At 50.8% G+C, this 25704-nt stretch overlaps 1 protein-coding gene across 1 annotated transcript in view; it reads left to right on the forward strand.

Moving 5' to 3' along the window:
- Positions 1-25704, forward strand: part of EPHA10 (EPH receptor A10) — a 46028-nt gene that overhangs the window by 17669 nt on the left and 2655 nt on the right. The window contains exons 6-16 of the mRNA XM_043461856.1: positions 10580-10713; positions 13099-13270; positions 17431-17539; positions 21065-21126; positions 21689-21814; positions 22861-23046; positions 23490-23551; positions 23787-23990; positions 24228-24377; positions 24624-24817; positions 25446-25601. Of these exons, the coding sequence (XP_043317791.1) occupies positions 10580-10713; positions 13099-13270; positions 17431-17539; positions 21065-21126; positions 21689-21814; positions 22861-23046; positions 23490-23551; positions 23787-23990; positions 24228-24377; positions 24624-24817; positions 25446-25601 (1555 nt within the window). The remainder of the gene's footprint in view (positions 1-10579; positions 10714-13098; positions 13271-17430; positions 17540-21064; positions 21127-21688; positions 21815-22860; positions 23047-23489; positions 23552-23786; positions 23991-24227; positions 24378-24623; positions 24818-25445; positions 25602-25704) is intronic.

The following is a 25704-nucleotide window of genomic DNA, read 5'->3' on the forward strand; positions in this document are numbered from 1 at the left end:
TTTATTTTGGGGGGTTCCAAAATCACTGGAGATGGTGATTGCAGCCATGAAATTAAAAGATGCTTACTCCTTGGAAGGAAAGTTATGACCAACCTAGATAGCATATTAAGAAGCAGAGACATTACTTTGCCAACAAAGGTCCATCTGGTCAAGGCTATGGTTTTTCCAGTGGTCATGTATGGATGTGAGAGTTGGACTGTGAAGAAAGCTGAGTGCCAAAAAATTGATGCTTTTGAAGTGTGGTGTTGGAGAAGACTCTTGAGAGTCCCTTGGACTGCAAGGAGATCCAACCAGTCCATCCTAAAGGAGATCAGTCCTGGGTGTTCATTGGAAGGACTGATGCTGAAGCTGAAACTCCAGTACTTTGGCCACCTCATGCGAAGAGTTGACTCTTTGGAAAAGCCCCTGATGTTGGGAGGGATTGGGGGAAGGAGGAGAAGGGGACGACAGAGGATGAGATGGCTGGATGGCATCACCAACTCGATGGACATGGGTTTGGGTAGACTCTGGGAGTTGGTGATGGACAGGGAGGCCTGGTGTGCTGTGATTCATGGGGTCGCAAAGAGTCGGACATGACTGAGCAACTGAACTGAAGTGAACTGAGCTAGCAACTGAACAACAACAGTGAGATCATAAGGGAGAGGCCTGAATCCCAGGGACTTACAAGGTGTCCTTCCAAGAAGAGGAACACACACCAGAACTCATTTATGCCCTTTATCCATACACAGGGGAAAGGACAGGTGAGGATACAGCAAGAAGGTGGCTGGGAGCAAGTCAGGAAGAGAACCCTTACCAGAATACAAATATGAATCTGCGAGCATCATCTGGAATTTCTAGTCTTTAGAACTGTAAGAAAATAAATTTTTGTTATTTAAGCTACCCAGTCTGTAGTATCTTGTTATGGCAGCCTGCATAGACCAATATATATGGAAACTTTGAAAAAATCTTTTTGAGGAGCTGCTTAACTTTTTGAGGCATGCCAAACTGTCTTCCAAAGCAACTGTACCATTTTACATTCCCACCAGCAATGTACAAAGGTTCCAGTTTCTCCACATCCTCACCAACACTTGCTTGTCTTGCTGATTACAGCCATCCTAGTCGATGTGAAGTGCTACCTCACTGGGGTTTCAGTTTATTTTTCTGTAATGACTACGGATGTTGAACCTCTTTTCAATGTGCTGGGTTTTCTTTTCGTCATTGAGTTATAAGAGTTGTTTTTTTTGTTTGTTTGTTTAATATATCCATATATTCTGGATACCTTTGTATTACTTCCTCGGATTGCTGTAATAAATTTCTAAAAGTTGGATGGCTTAAAACAAACTTATTGGTTCACACTTCTGGAAGCGAGAAGTTTGAAATCATGGTGTCAGCAGGGCCATGCTCTGTGTGACTGTTGCAGGGGAGAAGGGTTCCTTCCTTCCAGCCCTTGGAATTAGCTGGCAGTCCTTGGCCTTCCTTGGTTCACAGATCCATCACTCCAGTCACATGGCCTTCTTTTCCACATATGTCTTCATGTCATCTCCCCTCCATCAGTGCCTGCCTCTGTGTCTGAACTTCCTCCCTTTCAGAAGGACACCAGTCACACTGGATAAGTCCCACCTAAATGACTTCACGTTAACTTGATTACCTCTGTGAAGACCATATTTCCAAATAAAGTCACATTCTAGAGGTACTGGGTGTTAGGACCTCAACATATCTTTTTGAGGGAACACAATTCCATACATAACAACCATCATACACATGATTTGCAAATATTTGCTCTGTGGATTGTCACCTACTTTCTTTTTGGCAATTGAGGCATAACTGACATATAACTTTAATTTTAGGTGTACAACATAATGATTTGATACTTGTATATACTATAGAGTTACCACCACAATAAGTCTAGAGCATCCATAACCATCCATAACCACACACAGTTATGAATTGTTTTTCTTATGATGAGAACTTTTAAGGCCTACTCTCAGCAATTTTCAAATATACAATATAGTATTTTTAATTGTAATCACCACACTGGTTACCACCCTGTACATTACATTTCCAGGACTTATTTATTTTATAACAGTAAACTTGTCCAGTTTGACCACCTTCACCCATTTTGTCCACCTCTCACCCCCTGCCTTGGCAACTAGCTGTCTTCCACTTTCTTTTTTTGTCTGAGCCCTTGGCAGTGAAAGTATGGAGTTCTAACCATTGGATCATCAGCGGATTCCCTGTCCTTCACTTTCTTAGTACCATCCTTTGAAACTCAACATTTTAAATTTTGATCAAGTCCAGTTTATTTTTTCAAGTTGCTTCTGCTTTTGGTGTCACATCTAAGACATCATTGCCTAAATCAAGGTAGTAAAGATTTGTACCTATGTTTTCTTCTAGTATTGTCATTTTGACTAAAAGTGTTTTGGAGAATGTATTTTAACTTCTGGATGACTTATTTTGTTATGTTTTTGTTTCTGATTTTACTGCTTCATGTTTAGAGAAGGAGATTTGTACAGTGTTTACATTTTAATTTTATTTTATTTTTTGCTGCACGGTTTGTGGGATCTTAATTCCCCAAGTAGGGTTTGAACCCAGGCCCTGGCCGTGAAAGCACCAGGTCCTAACCACTGGACTGCCAGGGAATTCCCTGCAGTGTTTACATTTTAAAGGAGCTGGTGGAGTTTTCTTTGTGGGTTAAGATATGGTGACCATTTTAACTATTCCATGGCTACTTTGAAGCGATGCATACTTCGCTTTTTTTTGTACTGCAGTGTTCTCTCTCTCCCTCTCTCTTTCCTCATATATACTAAGTGCTATATTATTCAATTTTTCTATTTCCTTCTTACTGTCTACTTGACGTTCCAAAGACTAAGAAGTTTAAGTTTCCCATTCTGCTTATGATTTTGTTAAATTCCATGTACTTATAATGACTTTTAAATATTTCAATTTTGCTAACGCATTTTTAGTTTCCCTACAAGTGTTTCTCACCTTCTCCACTTTTATCTCATGTCATCCTGTTTCTTTTTCTTCTCCATCTGTTTTCCCTTCATTGCCTTCTGCTTCTATTTCAAGAGGCTGTGTTTTCTTTCATTTTCTTGAAGATGCCAAACAGTCTCCTTACTTGTTCTTCTAACTGTCATATTAATCACTCTTCAAGATCTGTTCCTCCTGAGTTTTCAGAGTAATACTTTTTTTTTTGCTAATTCAGAAATGTTTTTTCATATGCCCATTTTCTTAGTTTTTTTTTTCTCTTTAATTATTCTTGAACAAAGAAATAGCTGATATTAGCCCCCCAAACCCCCAAAACCAAACCAAGACCACGACACATGAATTGTCCTTTGGATTGGTTTGTGAAGCTTTCAGCCACAAGTAACAATACAATTCAGTGCAAATGACCTTTGACTGAAATGACTTCTCAGCTTACCTAAGAAGAGTAAAATTGGAGCTTGGTTAATTCAGCAACTGAACAGTGCTCTCAAGGACCCAGGTTCTTTCTTTCTCTGCAGTTTTCTGTCCTTATAACCTAGGCTGGCTCCCTTATGGTGGCAAGATGGATATAGCCACTCCAGACATCACATCCCTACCGTGCAGGGCAGATAAATAACTGTTTCTTCCTTGTTGGTGTCTTTTTAAGAGCAGGAAGGCTTTCCCAGGCACTTCCCTGGTGGTGTAGTGGTTGAGACTTTGCATTCTAGTGCACGGGATATGGGTTCCATCCTGGGTTGGGGAGCTAAGATCCCCCATGCCTCGCAACCAAAAAACCAAAACTTAAAAAAGCAGAAGCAAAATTGTAACAAATTCATAAACACTTTTTTTTTTTAAAGTAACCTTTCCCAGAATCCCTCCTCCTCTTAGGTGATTTCTCCTTTTCTTGGCCAGAATTGGATTATGAATCCAACCTTGATCCAATTATTGGCAAAGGGAATGAGTGCCCATGAATGTTTTAGGACAATCAGAATCAACCCGAATCATCTGAGGGGAGACAGTAGACCCTGAATCCAAAACTGGGCTTGGTCAACAGGAAAGTGGGGCATGGCTGTTGAACAGCCAGTGTCTGCTGGACTCTTGGCCCCACTTGGGTGCTGGCTGAACCGCATCACAAATGTACGGTGGGAGAGCAGGTGCTGGGGCTCTGTTTTTAGCTTCGTTCTCAGGGTTTATCAGGCTTTCATCTAATGTCACTCTGCAGGGCTGAAATGGAACCTTCTCCTGTCTCTATATCCTGGCCATCTGATAACATTCAGAAGATGTAGTTTTAAAAAATGGCATTCCTGGCTCTTTCCTATCTCTGCCCTCCTGTATCTACAAGAGGTTGCATCCCTTCCTAGGATGTCTCATCACTCCTCTTCCCTTTGTGCCTGCATCTTTTCTGGGAGCTGCCATCTCCAAGTGTATCTAGGCTGGGAGGCCCTCTCAGGGGACAGCGGAAGCAACTACGCAGTGAAGTGATGGCTGTGTGCTCATTGTCCAGTCGACAAAGACCTTGCTTTAAAAAAAAAAAAAAAGGGTCAGACAGTGGGAGGAAGGATAAAGGATCTTTCAAGTTATTTTTAGGATGGGAGGCAATGTCACTCTGTGGGCAGCATAGCCTGGGGGTTCACTGCAATTGTATTTTTCAGTCCAGTCCCACTGGCTTTATCATAGGTGGAAATATGCCACTCTATTCCCCATCCTCCCATTCTGGCAATCAGCTGTCAAGACTCATTTATGGTGACATTTCTGCATTTTCCATATATTTGGGTTTTAATTAGAATTTGGAAGAGAGAGCAATTAATGGGGGCTGTTAGATGGTGACCATTTAAAACTGGAAGCCATGTTTATATGCTTTTCAGAAACAGCTCCTTACGCCCTTGTCTCCATTTCCTTGACTCCTTGCTACCTGCTGTTTTGTTGTTGTTCAGTCACTAAGTTGTGTCCAACTCTTTGTGACCTCATGGACTGCAGCACACCAGGCTCCTCAGTCCTTCGCTATCTCCCAAAGTTTGCTCAAATTCATGTCCATTGAATTGGACGTGGTGGTGCTATCTAACCATCTCATCCTCTACCACCCCTTCTCCATTTGCGTTCAGTCTTTCCCAGCATCAGAATCCAATGAGTTTGCTCTTTGCATCAGGTGGTCAAAGTACTAGAGATTCAGCTTTAGTATCAGTCCTTACAGTGAATATCGAGGGTTGATTTCCTTTATGATTGACTGGTTTGATCTCCTTGCAGTCCAAGGGACTCTCACAGGTCTCCAGCACCACAATTTGAAAGCATCAATTCTTTGGCACTCAACCTTCTTTACAGTCCAACTCTCACATCTGTTCATGACTACTGGGAAAACCATAGCTTTCACTATGTGGACCTTTGTCAGCAAAGTGATGTCTCTGCTTTTTGATATACTGTCTTTGTTTGTCATAGCTTTCTTTCCAAGAAGCAAGTGTCTTTTAATTTCATAGCTGCAATCACCATCCACAGCGATTTTGGAGCCCAAGAAAATAAAATCTGTCACTGCTTCCACTTTTCCCCCTTCTATTTGCCATGAAGTTATGGGACTAGATGCCATGATCTTCTTTTTTTGAATGTTGAGTTTTAAGCCAGCTTTTTCACTCTCCTCTTTCACTCTCATCAAGAGGCTCTTTAGTTCCTCTTCACTTTCTGCCATTAGAGTGGTAACATCTGCATATCTGAGGTTGTTGATATTTCTTCTGTCAGTTTTGATCCTGGCTTGTGATTCATGCAGCCCAGCATTTTGGACTACTCTGCATAGAAGTTAAATAAGCAGGATGACAATATACAGCCTTGGTGTACTCCTCTCCCAATTTTGAACCATTCTGTTCCATGTCTGGTTCTAACTGTTGCTTCTTGACCCAAATACAGGTTTCTCAGGAGACAGATAAGATGGTCTGGTATTCCCATCTCTTTTAAGAGTTTTCCAGTTTCTTGTGATTCTCACAGTCAAAGGCTTTAGCATAGTCAGTGAAGCAGAAGTAGATGTTTTTCTGGAATTCCCTTGCTTTCTACATGATCCAGCAAATGTTGGCAATCTGATCTTCGGTTCCTCTGCCTTTTCTAAACCCAGCCTGTACATCTGAAAGTTCTTGGTGCACTTACTGCTGAAACCTAGCCTGAAGGATTTTGAGCATAACCTTGCTAGCATATGAAATGAGTGCAATTGTACATTCAGAGAATGTTTGAACATTCTTTGGCATTTCCCTTCTTTGGGGTTGGAATGAAAACTGACCTATTCCAGTCCTGTGGCTACTTCCTGCTGTCTACTTCCTCTGAATGCCCTGAAGACACTAGGAACCTCCACATTGTTAAAGCCAGTGGCACTTTGAATTGTTTTGTTACCTGTCTTTGCTCTGCATATGACACTGCCAACCAGCATCTCCTTTTGTTGGTAAGCGTGGTATTGAGTGCTTGTTCTATGTCAAGTATAGTGCTAAGCTCTTTATATGTTATTAATTCATAAAATTCTCAAGGCAAGTATGAAGAGGTCATTATTGTTTCCTATCTACATGTAAGGAAACTGAGGCTCTTGCTTGTGGACCAGTAGCTAACAACAGGAAGAGTCAAGCAGGAACCTTCCTAAATGTTATTTTTCCTGGGTTTCTGTAGCCTCGCTTGTTCCTAGTTTTTCCTCTCCTCTCTTTGGCTCCTCCTTCCCAAGCTGCTCTTTCTTTGCCTGCCTCTTAAGTGTGGTCATTTCTTGGGCTTGTTTCCTGATAGCTTTGCCTTCTCTCCCTTTCTGCAATTGCCCTGGGCAGTTTCATCAAATCTCCTTCAAATGGCTCTCAGATCTCCATCTCCCTCCTGGATACCTCTTGTGAGCCTTGGAACCACTTGTGGGGTTAGTTGCTTGTGTCTGACTCTTTGTGACCACATGGACTGTAGCCCGCCAGGCTCCTCTGTCCATGGGATTCTCCAGGCAAGAATGCTGGAGTGGGTGTTCATGCCCTCCTTCAGGGGATCTTCCCGACCCAGGAATTGAACCCGCATCTCCTGTGTCTCCTGCATTGCAGGTTGATTCTTTACCGGCTGAGCCATCAGGGAAGCCCTTGGAACCACTTACCCATCAACTTTCCTAGCGTCTTCTCTTGGGAAACCCTCTGTTCAACACACATTGGAATCACCAAGAAGCTTTTTAAAAAGATAGTAATGCCTGAGTCCCACTTCACAGAAACTGATTTAATTGCTTTGGGTTGTGTGACCTGAGCGTTACTATTTTTTTTTTCATTATGGTTAAAAACAGGAAATTTTATAACAGGAAATTTACCAAATTAACCATTTTTAGTGTACAGTACAGTAGCATTAACTATATGCATGTCATTGTACAACAGACCCCTATAGACTTTTTCATCTTGCAAAATGCAAACTATTAAAATAAATGCACTGTATACTCCTTGAGCAGCAACTCCTCTTCCCCCATCCTCCCAGACCCTGGCAACCACATTCTACCTTCTAAGAGTTAAGTTACTTTAGATAGCTTACGTAGAAGTGGAATCATGCAATATTTGTCTCTTTGTGACTGGCTTATTTCACTCAGCATGATGTCCTCAAAGTTGATCCATGTTGTAGCATATGATGGGATTTCCTTTCTTTAAGCTGAGTAGTATTCCATTGTATGTCTATATCACTTTTTTTTTCTTGCTGCCTTTTTTTTTTTTTTTCTTGTTGCCTTTTTGAGACATCATTGACATATAACTCTGTAACTCTAAGGTGTGATGATTTGGTGCATGTGTATATTGTGAAATGATTGCCATGGGAAGGTTAGTTAACACATCCATCCTCTCACATAATTACATTTTGTGCATGGTGCGAACACTGATGATCTGTCTTAGCAGCTTTCAAGTGCACCATGGTATACACTAGATCCCCAGATTTTATTCTTCTTATAATTGGAAGTCTGGATCTTTGACCAACATCTCCCTGTTTCCCCCATGTCCTATCTCTTGGCAAAAATCCAATCTATTCTCTGTTCTCTGAGTTTGGCTTTTTTAGATTCTATGTATAAGTGACATCAGGCAATATTTGTCTCTCTGTTTTATTTTGCTTAGCATAATGCCCTCAGGGTTCATCTGTGTTTTTGCTAATGGCAGGATTTCTTTTTTTTTTTTAAATGGCTGAATAACATATCGTTAAATATATATGTATACAATTTTGTCTTTATCCATTCACCTGTCAGCAGATACTTAGATTGTTTCTGTATCTTGGCTGTTGTCAATAATGCTGCAATGAACATGAGAGTGCAGTAGTCTGTACAAAACTGTGATTTTGTTTCCTTGGGCTATATACTCAGAAGAGGGATTGCTAAAAAAAAAAAGAAGAAGAGGGATTGCTAGATCACATGGTAGTTCTATCTTTATTTTGTTTTTATCAATATTTTTGTTGAAGTATAGTTGATTCACAATGTTAGTTTCTGCTATACGGCAAAGTGATTCAGTTATATACATGTAAGAAGTACTCGTTTCCATTGTGGTTTACCGGAGGATACTGACGATAGTTCCCTGTGCTATACAGTAGGACTTCGTTGTTTATCCATTCTCTATACACAAGCTTACATCTGCTACTCTAGCCTCCCACTCTGCCGCTCTCCAGACTCTCTCCCACCGTGGCAACCACCGGTCTGACTTCCATATCTGAGATTCTGTTTCATAGATAGATTTATTTGTGTCGTATTTTAGATTCCGCATGTAAGCACTATCATGTGGTATTTGTCTTTCTCTTTCTGACTTACTTAATATGATTATCTCTAGTTGGATCCTGTTTTTATGTTTTTGTAAAGACCCTCCATATGTTTTCCATAGTGTTTGCACTAATTTACATTCCCACCAACAGGGTCAACAGTATACAGGATTCCAGTCTCTCCACAGCCTCACTAACACTTGTTATGTCTGGCTTTTTGTTTATTTTTGATCCTGACAGGTACGAGGTGATATCTCATAGTTTTGACTTCCATTTCCCTGATGATTAGTGATATTGAACATCTTTTCATGTGCTTATTGGCCATTTGCACATCTTTGGAGAAATGTCTATTCAAGTTCTCTGCCCATTTAAAAAAAATTTACTATTTATTATTTTTGGCTCTGTTGGGTCTTTGTTGCTGTTCACGGGCTCTCTCTGGTCGATGAGAGCAGGGACTCCTCTCTGTTGCGGCGTGCAGGCTTCTCGCTGTGGAGGCTTCTCTTGTTGCGGAGCACGGGCTCTAGAGCGCATGCTCACTAGTCGTGGCGTGCGGGCTCCAGAGCGCATGCTCACTAGTTGTGGCCTGCGGTCCTCGCGGCACGTGAAGTGTTCTGGGAGCAGGGATCGAACCCGTGTCCGCTGCACTGGCAGGTGGATTCTCAACACTGGACCACCAGGGAAGTCCCTGCCCATTTTTAAATTGGGTTATTTGTGGGGTTCGGTGTTGTTATTGTTGAATTGAAGGAGTCCTTTTTATATTCTGGACATGAACCCCTTATCAGATATGCGGTTAGTAAATATTTCCCCCATTCCATAGGTTGCCTGTTCTCTCTGTTGATTGTTTCCTTTATTGTCCAGATGTTTTTAAGTTTGTAGGGCCATTTGTCGTTTTTACATTTGCTGTCTATGCTTTTTGCTTTTTGTGTCATATTCAAGAAATCTGCCAAATTCAATATCATGAAGCTTTTTTCCTCTATATTTTCTTCTATAAGTTTCAGGTCTTACATTTATGTCTGTAATTCATTTTGAGTTCATCTTAGTAGGTAGTGTAAACTAAGGGCCCAACTTCATTCTTTTTCATGTGGGTGTTCAATTTTCCTACCACCATTTGTTAAGGAGACTTTTTTATTTTCTAATATTTAGGAATAAACTTAAGTAAGTGGGATTGCTTTCTTGATTTTCACTTCATATTGTTCGTTGTTAGTGGGTGGAAACGTGAATGCTTTTCTGTGATTTGATTTTGTATCCTGCAATTTTGCTAGCAGTTTTTTCTGTGGAACCTTTAGTGTTTTCTACATATAAGATTATGTCATCTGTGGACAGAGATCATTTTACTTCCTCCATTCCAATCTGGAAGCCTTTTATTTCTTTTCCCTGCCTAATTGCTCTGTCTAGGACTTCCAGGATTGTGTTAAATAGAAGTGGCAAGATTCCTAATCTTCAAAGGAAAGCTCTCAGCTCTTCACCATTGAGTATGATGTTAGCTGGAGCTTTTCATATATGGCCTTTATTTTATTGAGGTAATTTCCTTCTATTCCTAGTTTATTTGAGTATATTACCTCTTGACCAGACTATTAGAATAGTTGAGTAGCTTGTCTTCCTGCCTGCTGTGCTTTCTAATATCTCCAAGCCACAGAGCGTGTAGAAATAGCTTGGGGGAATTAGAACCAGCCACCTGAAGGGAAGCTGGAGTGTAGGGGGTGGGCAAGCAGCACGTGGCCTGCTGCTTTCCTGCTCGGAACCAGGGAAGCCAAGAGCTGTGCAGTCAGAGCTGTCTCTAGCCTCATGAGGACGCTATCCCTCAGGCCCCGCCCCTCAGGAGCCTCTTGCCCCACCCACAGCCCCTTTGGCCCCGCCCCATTTGGCTCCCCCCGCCCCCCTGCCCTTCCAGCCCCCTGCCCGTGCCCAAGAGGACCTCGCATTATTCAACTTTCAGCGCCATGGGAGGAGGATGAGATCCGCAGGGACCGAGTGGAGCCCCAGAGTGTGTCTCTGTCGTGGCGGGAACCCATCCCCGCGGGAGCCCCAGGGGCCAACGGCACCGAGTATGAGATCAGATACTTCGAGAAGGTGAGTCTGGGTCTGGGAGGGACCTGGGGTTGCATTGCCACCTGTGATCTGTCCCCCTCTTCTGCCGGCTTCCCTTTCTTTACAAGCCCCTCCCAAAGTAAGTCCTCTTTGCTTTGTCTCTGAACGTCTCCACTGGCCCCCTAAGCGGCCTCCCCAGCTGGAGTTTCTTCCTGGCCGCCCCTCACCGTGGACACACAGCTCTCGCTCTTTCCTCTGGTCTTCTTTCGGTAACCCGTCATCGTGTCCATTTTCACCACTAATGCCTGGTGTTTACAGTTGACGAAAAGCTTCCTCTGGGGGCTGATCCAGACTTTCTGTGGCTGGATTCGGTGCATAGTTTGCAACCCTTTTAAGAAAAAGAACGCAGAGACATATTGTTTCAAATTTTATGGAAAAGTACCACTGTGGGAATATGTTGCCAGGTCTGGTGGTGTGCCAGAGCTCAGCATAAATAATATGCTGATAAATAATGTACTGATAAATGTTTAACAGCCATCTCTCACAGCAATGAATGTAGGCATTCACATTTTAATTTTACTGATGTGGAGACTGTGTAACCAATCATTTACAAATACTAAGAGAAAGTATACAATGTTCCTTATCGTAAACTCTGTAGGGCCAGTTGATTCTCCTAGGACACTTTTTCTTGATTTTGGCTGACTTCTTGTATCTGTGATCAGTCTATAGTTGCAGCTCAAGGGTGGTTTAACAAGTGGACTTAGGTCCAGATTCACTATCTCTTTTCTGCATAAGTTTATTGTCTTTGAATTTGATAGGTAATCTACAGTTAAACTGTTCTCACTCTGGTGCCAATTGTATTTGTTAAAGCAAAACTTTGCTTTCAATTTAGCACTACATGTGTTAGAACTTCACTCCCTCCTCAGTGACTCCAGGGAGTTCTTTGCTGAATCAGATAACAGATTTTGAAAAGAGAAATCTGGAGAGCTGTGAGCTGAGAGAGAGAGAGGAAGTTGGGGGCTTTCAACCCAGAGATAGTAACTGAAGCCAGAGGACCTGAGGGGATGGCCAAGGGAGGGGGGCTTGAATGAGAGAAGCGGCTGGGACAGGGTTCTGGGGGTCCCTGACGTCGAGGAGACCACAGCAAAGGTCACTGGGAAGGAGCCAGGCAGGCAGCAGTTGCTTAGAAAGGGCTCACTGAACTGACACTCGGGGATCAGAGCATAGATACAGCCCGAGTGCTGAGCTGGGTGGACGCTCCCTGGCCCACAGGGAGTGTGAATTTGCTGGGAACAAAAACCCTTGAAAAGAGGAGCCAGTACAAAGGGGGCTGTGTTTGAAAGGCTTCAGGAGCGTCTCATGGAGCCTGAGGACCAGAAGCGTGGCAGGAGTCACCAGCCCCTCATCTCTGAGTTCTCTCCATACCAGCCCCACCTCCTCTGCAGGGAGGGTTGTTCCTAGCACCTTGCAGCCGCCCGGGCTGGCAGCCCCTTTTCCCTTCCCCTCCCCAAGCCTGCTTATAAGTTCTGCAGCTAGGGCCTCACTGTCTTTCCATGGTATGTTCAGACGCCCAGAAGGGAGATTCTGATTGGCCCAGCTTGGGCCAGAGTCTGCCCTGATTCCTGAATACCGGGACCGTAGAAGTGGGGCCACAGGTATAGGGGAGATGCACCTTTGGGGGCTGTGAGTGTGGCAGGGGCTGTCATCAAGGGGTGTGCGCAGAGGTGAAATGATGGCAGCGTGTCCAGCCGCACCATTATCGGATGTGTTGGGGGCAGGATGACATAGTGCACAGAGCACGGGACCTAAAGGAACTGAGAAGGTGTCTCCCCGCCCCTTCCCTGATGGGAGCATCACCTATACAAGGAGATAGGAGTGCTCGTGTGAGGACTGGAGGATGTCGGCTCCTATAGGGTCTAGCCCAGCAGTGGGCAGTGAATGGGCCCTTGGTGGGGGGCCGTGGGTGAGCCTCTCAGCCCCTCTGATCCGAATTCCTTATCTGTGAATCCACACCTTGCAGGACATTGTGAAAAGAAAAGCCAACAAGGGCTGGGCGGGTGTCAGGGCCCATTTCCTTCTTCTGTCCTCTGAGGGGTCAGGTGTAGCTCCTCCTCTAGACTGCCAGGCCCCAGGGACCTTCATCCTAGCATCCCTGAGAAGGCCAGCATCTTTTCTTACTTGGAGGTGGGGCTGTTCTCAGTTAAGGTACTACCGAGTGTAGGTGGAAAGTCGTGGTGGAGAAAGGGGCTGGGGATCTTCTGGAAGAAAGCTGTGTGATTCCCTCCAAGGTGAGTGGAGTTATTCCAGCAGCCCCGGCTCCTCCCCTCAGGGTACCTCTGCCACCTCCCTACCCCTTCCGCCCACGTTCTCCCAGGAGCATGGGGCCAGCCCTGGGTCTGGGCCTCATGTGTCTCTGTCCCTCCCCAGGGTCAGAGTGAGCAGACTTACTCGACGGTGAAGACAGGGGCACCTGCGGTCACTGTCACCAACCTGAAGCCGGCTACCCGCTACGTCTTTCAGATCCGGGCGGCTTCCCCAGGGCCCTCCTGGGAGACCCAGAGCTTCAACCCCAGCATTGAAGTGCTGACCCCAGGGGAGGGTAAGTGACATGTGCAAGAGGAGAGAAAACCCAGCCTGGGGCTGGAGCAGGGAGGCAAATTGAGGGGTTATCTGTGCAATTAAGGGAAGTTGCAGAACAGTTCGGTTACAACCTAACGAATGAATGGGACTGGAATCCAGTAACTATGGCTTCGATTGGGTACCCGTCCCGAAAGAACTCAAAGAGGAGGGATCCATGAACAGCTGGAATCCAGGTCTCAGCTGGTGTCTCCCTCCCATGTCTTGAGGACATATCCTCTGCCCTCTCCAAGATTCCTCTCTTTTCTTGGGAGGACTTTTGTTTTCCTGGTCACTTCTTGTCCTCGACCACTAAATTCTTGTTCCCATCCTGCTGCTTTCTCTCTGTTGTGACACAGACTCAAACGTGGGCACTGTCCCTCTTCCCACTGTGCCTTAGAGTGTGAAGCCGAGGGGTCAGCCCAGCTTACCCTCTGGACTGCCAGGCCCTGATGTCCATCACCCCAGCATCCAGCCTTCCCTGAGGGTTGGGGCACACCAAGGGAGTGTCACCTGCAGCAATAAACCAAATGAAAACACCAGAAGTGGTTAAGACTCCGAGCTTTCACTGCTGGGGCCTGGGTTCAATCCCTGGTCAGAGAACTAAGATCCCACAAGCTGCGTGGTGCAGCCAAAGGCAAACAAACCAACAAAACACCGAGAACTGCAGACTTTGAATGGGCAAATTGTATGGTGTGAGAATAATTTCTCAATAAAGTTGTTATCAAAACAAAGCAAAACAAGAAATGATCAGATATTCCTGATCCTAAAACAGTTCCAGCTCTTGGCCATGGTGCGGTACCACCCCTCCTCCCCTGGCTTCCCTGCCCTGGTTCCTCCTCCCCCCCACCCCCCAACTCCCCAACCCCCCAGGACCCTTCCTGATGTGCACAGAGCATCTAGTGCTTTCTTCTGGTCTCCTGCCGCTAACCCAGCCCTCAGGATCTCACCCCTATCTACCCCGAGCAGCTCATGAAAGTATTTTTCCTGGACAAAAGGCAGTTTGCCCTAAGAGGCATCCTGGCACCAGCTGTCAAGATAATAATTCTTTCCAACCTGCTACACGAGTCGAATCCAAGATAGAAAGAGTTCTGAGCCCAGAGGGAGGTGGAGATAAAGTGTTGAGGGAGTTTGCCTTCTGGGAAGGAGACAGCACTTCTTGCTCGAGTGCCTGTCTGTGCCAGACCCCGGCCAGGTGCTGGTGAGAGGGGATTAGAGCTGGGTCTTGAAGGCTGGGGAACGTTGGAGTTCTCCGTGGGGAGGTGGGCAGGGAAGGCATCTTGGAGCGTGAGAGGCATCAGAACAGAGGCTCGTGAGTTGGGCTGGAGTGGATGTGGTGGAGGGTGGGCGCTGGGGGCCGGTAGTTGAAGAGGACTGATGAGTTCTGTTAATCTGGTGCTTCTCTGTCAGTGGATCCCTGGGTCTGGAAGATCCCCTGGAGAAGGAAATGGCAGCCCACTCCAGTATTCTTGCCTGGGAAATCCCTTGGACAGAGGAGCTTGGCGGGCTGCAGTCCATGGGGCCACAAAGAGTCGGACCCAGATGAGCTACTGAGCGCACACAGTCGGCAGAGCACCGAGTCGGCTGTCAGAGTCGGAGTTGGCTGAGCACACACGCTGCTCAGCGCCTGGCCTCTGCTGTGGCCCTGGCTGCAGAGAGCAGTTCCCCAATCGCAGAGCCCTTTTTCCAGTGAGCTGTGACCCCAAGTCAAGATCACGAGGAGGACCAGGCTGCACCGGCGTACTAGTTAAACCACTGCTGTGTGGCAAATTACCCTCAAACTCAACAGCCAAAAACAACCTTCATTCATCATCTCATGGTTTCTGGGGGTCAGGGATATGCGCATGGCGTAGCTGGGTGCCCCTTGGGTAAGGCCCCTCACTGCAGTCCCGGTGTCCCCTAGGCTGCGATCATCTCCAGGCTTACCTGGGGCGGAGTGGAGGGGACCTGAGGGAAGGAGTGTGTGCTTCCCTAGTTGGGCTCTTGCTGGCTGCTTGCTGGAGGCAGGCACAAGATTCCCAGGCTTCTCCAAGGGCTGCTCATAACCCAGCAGCTAGATTCTTGTAGAGACTGTGAGAGAGAGAGGGAGCAAGAGGGCGCCCAAGACAGAAGCTGATCTCTTGTAACCTAATCATGGTGGTAACATCCCATCACTTGTGCTGTATTCTGTTCATTAGAAGTGAATGACTGTGTTCAGCCCAGGCTCATGGGGGAAGGAACACCAGGGTGTGGAGAATCCTGCAGGGCCATCTCAGAGGCCGCTGGCCACACCGATTTTCTCTGCATCCTCCAATTCTGTGTCCACCAGGACGGCTCATTTCAAACAGTCCTTGGCAACTGTTCCGTCTTCTGCCACCAGCCAGGCCCGGGACCCTATTCCCCATCTCTGAAATCTGTTCTTTGACCCTGACCTTGTTGGCCTCTGACCCTCCCTTTCTCTCCTGTCGCTCTTCCTCACTTGCTGTGTGGCGTCCTAATAGCAGCTCTTGGGATCTGACCGCATCTGTCGGGCTCCCAGCCCCTCCTGGCCCCACGATCATCTCTCCCCAGCCTCCGTGGACTCTCCTGGCTGAAGCGCTCTCCAGCCCTGCTGGCCCCCGTTCCCCAGACATTATTTTGCACCCACCCCACTGTCCCCAGGACTGGATCTCCTCTATCATCCCTTGCCAAGGCTGCCTGCTAAAGTGTCTTTTTCTTTTTCTTTTTTTATTATTTGTATTTTTAAAGTGTCTTTTTCTAATCCCAGTTTATTCGTCAGGGCTGTATAGCATCTTCCCCATTCCTGACAGTTATCCCAAACCTTTATCTCTTCCAAGCACCTCCTCTCCCTCCCCACTCCTGACCCAGCAGATTCCCTCATTCCTTTCCTTGTGGGAAGGAACTCTGTCCACCGCTCTGGGCTCCCTGATACCCTCAAGATAAAGCTCATCATCCTGGCCTAGCATTCAAGGCCCTTCTGGTTCTGTCTCCTCCCCCAGTTCCCTTCATCTTCCTGCCTTCCAGCTTTATCTCTTCATATCTTGCATTTCTGCCTCCATGCAGCCTGCTTTCCAGCCACATGGGATTCCCTGTTGTTTTCCAGACCCAGCAAGTGCGTCTAAGCATCATCAACAACCCTGTCCATCTTCCAGGTCCAGTGCAGATGATGCCTCTTCTGCAAAGCCTTCCTCATTGGCTTTAGGAAGAAATGATTGTGCCTCTGCTCAGCTCTGCTCCTGTTTCTGTTTCTTTTTCCCATTGACTTTTCATTTCTGTCTCCCCTGCTGGTCGGTACACCCCTCCAGGGCAGGGATTCTGGCTCATCCATTGCTGACTCCCCAGGACCACTGCCAGCCTGGCACATGGGTTGGATGGATGGATGAGTGGATGGGGCTGAGGGCCTGGGGTCCTCTTGGCTCCTCTGCTGGAGAAATAGTTCAGTGCAGAGGCTTTGGGAATCAGGTTTGAATCTTAGGGTCACTGTTTACTGGCTTTGTGACCTTGGGCAAATTACACAACTTTTCTCGATGTCAGTTTCCTCAGCTGTAAAATGGGGATAGTTCACTTTCCTGGCTTCTTGTGATGATGAAACAGGATTGTTTAGTTATGGCACATAAGTGTGCATTAAATGTTAATTCATCATTATTATTGTTAGAGAGGATGAGGTGGTTAGGTAGCTTCACTGGCTCATTGGACATGAATTTGAGCAAACTCCAGGAGATAGTGGAGGACAGGGGAGCCTGGGCGTGCTACAGCCATGGGGTTGTAAAGAGTCGGACGTGACTAGCAACTGAACAACAACAAAAATTGTTGATGGCAGTTCTAGATTGGGGTTGGGGAGCTCAGAGAAAAGGCCATGCCCCTGCAGAGCCACTGTCCTTGTGCATCTATAAGGCAAAAAGGAAGGCCCGAGTCTGCCTGTCTGGACGCCCGCTCCTCTCTCTGAGCTGGGCTGCAGTAGGAGTGCCCCGCCCTGGGAAAGGACGAAGCTCCAGGTGCCACTGCGGTTGGTGGGGGCAGCCTTGGTCCCTGGCCGCTGGGAGGCCGGGCCGAGGGTGGAGGTGCTGTGGAAATCCTGCTGTGGGGTGAGGACAGGCATCTGTTCTGGGGCTTACCCGGGAGCCTGGTCCTCTGCCTCTCTCAACCTCGTGGTTTTCCTCCCAGCCACCTCCGGGTCCAAGGACCAGAGCCCCGCGGTCGTCGTCACCGTGGTGACCATCTCGGCCCTCCTCGTCCTGGGCTCTGTGATGAGTGTGCTGGTCATTTGGAGGAGGTAGGTGACTGGTCCCAGCCTGGCTGTCCCCTGGCGGGCTGTGTCCCTGCCCTCAGGCGCCTGTACCTGTATCTGCATTTGCACACGTGCGGATTTGCACCGTGGGAGCATACCGCCATGTAGAGACAGGCCTGACTGGTGCTGTCCTGGCCCCTCCCCCCACGCCCTGCTCCTGCTCAGCTGCTGTGGGATGAAGGGGATTTAGCTTCTTCACTCATTAAATGTCAGAAGGCATCGCTGTGGAGGGAATCAAGCTCCGGCTGCTCCGGTGTGATTGGGAGCCTCCTGAGGCGCTCAGAGGCCCCCAGCCCCTGCCCCCAAGGGATCTGGAGGCCCTTGAACAGAGGCAGAGGGAAGAAAGGCAGAAACTGTGTGTGTGTGTGTGTGTGTGTATGTGTGTGGGAGCAGGAAGAACAGGGAGGGGAACTCATATGCCAGAAACCCTCAAGCCCCAGAGGAAGGAGGCTGGCAGGAGAGTGGGCAGAGAGAGGGGATGGGCAGAGGGGGAAAGATATGGAGCTTGGGTCTGGCTCAGCAAAGATAGAGTCCCTCTGGCAGAGGCACCCCAGGTGGGTTCCAGGCTGGGGCTGAGGTTGGCAGACTGGAGGGGTTGGGAAGGCCGCATGTGACAGGCTGGAGTAGGGGGAGAAGAGAAGAGGCATGAGCTGGTCCGGGAGCCACACGTCAGCATCCTGGAACTGCCTGCGGGCCGGAGGGGCAGCGAGCTTTCATCTGGCTCAGATGGGATTATTTGCTTGGCCTTAAGTGAGGCGCTGAAAGTGACTGAGGAGGAGAGGATCTGGGAGCCAGCTCTGCCCTGGCCAGGTGAGTCAGGAAAGCAGGACAAGAGTAGAATCTCCTTGATCACGGAGCTTAAAGGTCCATAGATGAGACCTGTTAGAAAAGCGGGGATGGACAGGAGCTGGGAGCAACTTGTGTTGGCCGTGAGCTCAGGAGAGGATGAGGGAGAGGTGAGCCAGAAGGGCATCTTTGGGCAGAGGCTGCAAGACAGGAGCGGCTGCCCAGGAGCACCTCGGAGACCGCTGCACTAGAGCAGGCGGGGCAGGCCAGGCGTGGATTTCAAAACCTACTCAAAATCAAACGGCACCAACATGGGAATCTGCCAGGTCTAGCACTGATGGGCAGGGACACACGTCTCCAACACGCATGTCCCAGCGTCCCTCGCCCATCTCCTCTGCTCCCCGTCTCTGCAGTGCCCGGCTCTGTACAGTGGGCTGCTCACCTCCACTTGCCCTCCCAGTCTATCCTGGCTCACCCCAGTTCTCACCAGGGGGTGTCGTCATCAGGTGGAACTGTCTCGCTTTCTCTGCCACTTCTCCAGCCACCCGGACTTGCCCCCTGCACCCCTCCTCAGCTCTCCCGGATGTTCGTGGAAGTCCTGTTCCCACGCTGGATGACCTCACTAGCCATTGGACAACCTGCCCCAGCCCTTGGCCTCTGGGGCCTTTGACTTCGTTTCCACAGACCCTCTCTCCTGTCTCCTGGGCCATCACCCCAGTTCTGCTTGTGTCCTGCAGACTGCCGGTCCTCGCGGCTCGCTCTCTCAGCCGTGTCTACTGCACCTGCTCTTTTTCTGCACCGCTGAGTCTGCACACCTGCCTGTCTCTGCATCCGTCCTCTCCCTCCATTTCTCTAGAGGAAGTGCCACCCTCCCGGCCGGGATCAGTCCTTCTACCTGAGGCTGTAACCACCCCTTCCCACCTTCTCAGGGGCCCTTACTATTGATCACGTCCACTTCTTCCCTGTATGCTGGCTGACATTTGTTGAGTGCTTAGTAAGCTCTTGGCGCCAGTGTGATCAGGCAGGGCTGTCTTGATCCTCATCTTATTAAAGAGAAAACCAGCCACCTGGTCTGCGAACAGCGAGGGAAGGTCCTAGGAGCTGGTCCATGCCATCAGATTCCAGAGCCCACGCGGGGGACCGCCATCATGACCACTCCATCCTGCATGATCACCTCCGCTTGTATCGACATGTGGCCATTCCTCTTGAGTCTCCCTCACCTCTCCTCCTTGAGTCTTCACATGACCTTGCTCTTCTGATCCTGTTTCCTGTGACATCACCCCCTCCCTTCCACCCCCCATTTCCCTCCTATTTCCCTCCAGTTTCTCTGGTGGTTCTTTCACAGTCTCCTCAGTGGCTTCCTTCTCTGTTGTGCTGTTAGTCGCTCAGTCCAACTCTTTGTGACCCCATGGACAGTAGCCCACCAGGCTCCTCTGTCCATGGGATTCTCCAGGCAAGAATACTGAAGTGGGTAATCATTCCCTTCTCCAGGGGATCTTCCCAACCCAGAGATGGAACCCGGGTCTCCTGCACTGCAGGCAGATTCTTTACCATCTGAGCCACCGGGGAAGCCCTCCTCTCCTCTTCCCTATCTCTAGATGGTGGGGGTCCTCAGACTTGTTACCCATCCCACTTCTCAGGTTCCCTCCTCTCCCTGGACAATGCCCCCAGCTCCAGAACTTGTATCTCCAGAGCAGACCCTTCTAAACGGCCCCTGCCACCCCCACCCCCGCCACACATAGCTAACTCCCTGCTCACTGATCAGCCCTGCTTATCCCAGAGGTGCTGTGAACTCAAATGTCGAGACAGGAACTTGTCATCGCTCCATCTTGGTAAATGGTACCTGCCTGACTTCGCTGGGCAAGCCGGAACACTACCGTGGTTCCTACTTTCCCCTCTCCTTTTCTGACCTCTAGCCTTCCCCAAGCCCTGTGGCCCTGTCACTTCAATGTCACTCTTACTTTTCTCCATCCATGGTCACCCCATAGCCTGAGCCATCTCCTGCCATCTCCTGCGGGGACAATAGCAGCAGCTGGGATGATCTTTCTAAAGTGCAAATTGAACCATGGCACCCCCCTGCTCAAACCCGCCTCCCCCGGGGGCTCTCCTCTTCCCCACCCCCAGAATAAAACCAAAGTCTTTATGTGCAGGACCCTGCCTCAGGGGGCCCCGGATGCCAGCCCATGGCTTTGTTGATCATGATGCAGTCCTTTGGCCCGCGGTGGCCTCTCGGGAAACCATCCTTGATGGTCTCAACCTTGTCTCAGCTACATGATCCCACAATGCACCGCCCTTCTCCTTTGCTTGGACCTGTGAGTGGGCTTGTGGTTCCTTCTCAAGGTCTGTTTTCTTGACTAGACTGGAAGCTGCCCGTGGGCACAAGGCCTGCCTGTTGTGTTCAGCTGTAGGCAGGGAGGCAGCTTGGGCTTGAAGTCAGGGCTTGGGCTTGAAGTCTCTGAATTTGCAAGAATTCATGGAGTCTCAAAGTGAAAGTAACTAGGAATGTGGAGGGGGTGAGTGGTTAGGTCTGGGGCTGGGGTTACATGTGTGCTGGGGGGAGAAGCTTCCAGACCCGCAGGACAAGAAAGTCCCTCCTCTGGGGCACAAACCCTGTCGTTTTGGGACAAAGAGGTGCTGCCCTGGGTGCTGGTGAGATGGGAAGGGCTGGGACAGCCTGGCTCAAAGGATGACTGTGGACACCCTCACTCCCATCCCCTACCCCAGGCCCTGCAGCTATGGCAAAGGAGGTCGGGACGCCCACGATGAGGAGGAGCTGTATTTCCACTGTGAGTTGTCTGGGCCTGGCCCGGGGCGGGGCGGGCGCCACCTCACCTTACTTCCTCAGTCCTCTTCCTGACTCCCCTTGCTTCAGTTCAGTTCAGTTCAGTTGCTTAGTCACGTCCAACTCTTTGCGACCCCATGGACTGCAGCACACCAGGCTTCCCTGCCCATCACCAACTCCCAGAGTTTACTCAAACTCATGTCCATTGAGTCAGTGATGCCATCCAACCATCTCATCCTCTGTTGTCCTCTTCTCCTCCTGCCTTCAATCTTTCCCAGTATCAGGATCTTTTAATGAGTCATTTTTTTGCATCATGTGGCCAAAGTATTGGAGTTTCAGCTTCAGCAGCAGTCCTTCCAATGAATATTCAGGACTGATTTCCTTTAGGATGGACTGGCTGGATCTCCTTGCAGTCCAAGGGCCTCTCAAGAGTCTCCTCCAACACCACAGTTCAAAAGCATCAATTCTTTGGTGCTCATTCCTTGCATACCGCCCCCCCACCGCCCCCACTGCTCCAACTGCTGAGGCCCTTTTCCTCACTCCCATCTCTTTCTCCTCATTGCCAGTCAAAGTCCCAACTCGTCGCACATTTGTGGATCCCCAGAGCTGTGGGGACCCGCTGCAGGCCGTGCATCTGTTTGCCAAGGAGCTGGATGCGAAAAGTGTCACGCTGGAGAAGAGCCTTGGAACAGGCAAACTGGGCACCCGGGGAAGCCTTGTCTGTGGGGAAGCCCTGCCTCCACCCCCTGCCAGCCCTCCCTGGAAGCCCCTCCTCCACCCCACCCCACCTCTATCCTGTTAGCCTGCCTCCACCCCAAGTCCTGTCCCCATCTCTGCAGGCCTGGCCTTCATCCAGTCCCCATGCTGTCCAGGAAGCTCCCGCCTCCACATCAAGCTGGGCTTCTGCCCACAGGGTCCAGGGAGGGAGGTGGCAGAGCAATCTGTGACCCTGCCTTCCTCCCCTTTGCCTGCCCCCAAGGTCAGAGCTCTCTCCCTTCAGGCCCTTTCAGTGCTGGCTCTGCAGACTGCCACGGGCTGAAGTTTGGTCCCGGGGTTTCAAGGCCCGATGGGAAGGGGCGTTTGCAAGCTTGGGGTCCAGGCATACCTGAGTTCTAGCCCTGGCTCTTCCACTGCTTCATGATGGATGGGCTCATCCGTCTTCTGCTCTGAGCCTCAGTTTCTCATCTGTTAAATGGGCATGATATCTGCCTCAGAGCTGATGTGGGAGCGTCCCAGCACTCAGCCCAGGGTCTGGCTCCTAGCGGGTGCGTGCGCTCTCGTGATCAGTGCCCTGGCTTCCTTGCTTCACGTCTGCAAGCCCTCCGCCCCTGTGCTGAGATGGCAGCGCTTTCACCAGGAGCCCAACACTCTATCCCAGCACTGTCGGCAGATTCGTTGGGCAGAGGCCAGAAAGGGGCAGCGTGGTGGAATAGATGTCATGGTCACCCAGCACGCCTTTGATGTGCGGGCACATGCATAGTCCTCTCTTTGAGGCTTTGAAATTTCCCACAGAGGGAGGCAGGGAGGACTCCCCATTTCACAGAGGAGAAAACTGAGGCCAGAAGAGGGGCAGAGCAGAAGTCCACATCAGGCGGTCAGTACTCAGTTCACCAGGATTGAACTCAGGAGGCCCGAGTCCTAGGCCAGAAAAGGCCTGTGAGCCAGATGCTGCTCACCCTGCCCGGGTTGGCCGAGGCAGCGGCCTCCGGGGGGTGTCTGAGGTGCTATTCTCCCCCAGGGCGGTTTGGGGAGCTGTGCTGTGGCTGCCTGCAGCTCCCGGGCCGCCAGGAGCTCCCCGTGGCTGTGCACACGCTGAGGGAGGGCTGCTCCGACTCGCAGAGGCTCAGCTTCCTGGCCGAGGCCCTCACCCTGGGCCAGTTCGACCACAGCCACGTGGTACGACTGGAGGGCGTGGTCACCCGAGGTAGGGCCGGTGCTCCACCAGCGTGGGGGGGCGGGGGAGGAGCCGGCGGTGTGGGAGGTGGGCTGCTGCGCCCCCAGGCCCTCTTTGCTCAGTCATGGGAGGGCGCCCTGACGTGGCCCAGCATGGAGAGAGCTCAGGTCTCCATCACTGACTCACGTGGCCTCTGACCCTGCGTGATCTCTGGATGCGTGGTGACACTCCAGGGGTGCATCCCTGGTGATGTCCCCTGGCTTACTTGCTGCGCATCCTCACCTTGGCCTTTGTCCCCCTCAGACGCCACCTCTCCGGCTGTTCAGCAGAAGAGGGCAGGCAGGAGGGTGGCGAGACGCAAGGAGCTGGGCCTTGGTCCTGGCCACCTTGGTGCGGGGCGGGGAGTGGGGAGCACGTGTGCTCACAGAGGGCAGCAGGCACCTGAGCGTGTGTGTCCCCCTCCCTGACCACAGGAAGCACCTTGATGATTGTCACCGAATACATGAGCCATGGGGCCCTGGATGGCTTCCTCAGGGTGAGTGGCCTGGGCCCCAGGGGCTACCGATGACCGTGGTTCTCTTGGTCCCTCACTTTTCCCTTTGGTGGGACTTGGGGTCGGCCTCATCCTCTGTAGAGATGCCCTCTGGCCAGGCTGACCTGGCAGGTGACACGGCCCGACCGAAGCCCAGAGCAGGCCAGAGTTCCCTGGGGTCACACAGCACCAGGGAAGCAAGGGTGCAGCCAGGCTTCCGTCTCCTCCTCCCTCCCAGCGGCATGAGGGCCAGCTGGTGGCCGCGCAGCTGATGGGGCTGCTGCCCGGCCTGGCGTCGGCCATGAAGTACCTGTCGGAAATGGGCTACGTCCACCGGGGCCTGGCGGCGCGCCGGGTGCTGGTCAGCAGCGAGCTCGTCTGCAAGATCTCTGGCTTCGGCCGGGGCCCCCGGGACCGAGCAGAGGCGGTCTACACCACCATGGTGAGGGAGCCCTCCCCCGCGTCCCCCTTCCCGGCTGTGGCAGGGTCACTCCCGCCCCTCCCTCCCGCTGTCCACGCCAGCATAGGCCTCGCCTGCGGTCCCCTTGTGGGTTCTCCCTTAGATGAGCAGCTGGGGGCACGGCAGGTGGGGCTGGGTCCCGTGGCGCTCTGCAGGTGGGGAATGCTGGCTGCGACTCCGGCCCCTCTGCCCCTGACCGGCTGGCCCGCCTGCCTGCAGAGTGGCCGGAGCCCGGCGCTGTGGGCCGCCCCCGAGACGCTTCAGTTTGGCCACTTCAGCTCCGCCAGTGACGTGTGGAGCTTCGGTGTCGTCATGTGGGAGGTGATGGCCTTCGGGGAGCGGCCCTACTGGGACATGTCTGGCCAAGATGTGAGTGACCGGGGTGGCTCCAGCTCCTTGCCTTCCGATCCTGTTGCCCTCTGACCTCAGGCCCCAGCTCCCTGACCTCTGCCCATGAACCCTTGACCTCTTAGCCCCAGGCCCCTCTTCACTGTCTGTTGTTTCCTGTCCCTGCCTGGCCACCATTTGAGTCTTCCTGGGGATGGGGTAAGTGTGTGTACTGGGGAACCTAAAACCTCCTGTCTGCCCACCACTCCCCGCCGCCCCACGGCCTAGGTGATCAAGGCCGTGGAGGATGGCTTCCGGCTGCCGCCCCCCAGGAACTGCCCTTCCCCGCTGCACCGGCTGATGCTTGACTGCTGGCAGAAGGACCCCGGCGAGCGGCCCAGGTTCTCCCAGATCCACGGCCTCCTGAGCAAGATGATGCAGGACCCGGAGCCCCCGAGGTGTGCCGACACCACCGGTGCCAGGTACGGCGTCCCCTCACCCGTCCCAGGGGCCTTCCCCACTGTGCCGGGCCCGCTGGGCTCTCACCTGTCCGCGCATGCCCTCCCACCCCAGGTCCAGCCACCCTCCTGTCCTCCCCCACCTGTGCAGATACGACAGCTCGCTCAGCTGCCCCAGGCAGATCTAATACTCCCACCCGCCTCAGGCACATACAGCTTTTCATCCCAGTCATTTCTGCTTGCCCTGGGTTTTGCCCCACGTATCCCGGGTACAGTGACCACGTAAGTAAATGTGGTGATAGTCCTAACAAATCTGTAGTTCAGATAAAGCGGTCACCTCCCCAACCTGCCTGCGTATATCCTACCCCAGACCGTGCCAGACACTCCCGGTGCCTTTAGCTGGATCCTGTGCAGCCCCCTCTCTGACTCCCCTGATGTCGTGAACTCCCGCCTGGCTCTGAGAACACCCGGAATCCAGTGTGAGCCAGGCCTGACCCGGGACTCGGTCATCTCCTCAGATATCCTGTCCTCAGATGACCCATCCGTTACCTCCTCAGTTGACATCGCCTGTCCTTTCTCAGAGAGAGTGACTGGGTCTGGGCCCCAGGTCCCTACTGTTGACTGACCACAGCTCCTCCACCCCCCCACCCAGGCCTCCCACGCCCCTGGCGGACCGTGCCTTCTCCACCTTCCCTTCCTTTGGCTCCGTGGGCGCGTGGCTGGAGGCCCTGGACCTGGGCCGCTACAAAGACAGCTTCGCTGCTGCGGGTTATGGGAGCCTAGAGGCTGTGGCTGCCATGACTGCCCAGTGAGTCTGAGGAACCCGGGGGCCCTGCCCCTGCCTGCATGGGAGGCCCCACCTGTCCTCATTCTGGGTCTTTCCCCGGGCGGGGGGAGGTGGAAGGGAGAGA

Source organism: Cervus canadensis, chromosome 2 (assembly GCF_019320065.1).
Source record: "Cervus canadensis isolate Bull #8, Minnesota chromosome 2, ASM1932006v1, whole genome shotgun sequence".
NCBI classification, from domain to species: Eukaryota; Metazoa; Chordata; class Mammalia; order Artiodactyla; family Cervidae; genus Cervus; species Cervus canadensis.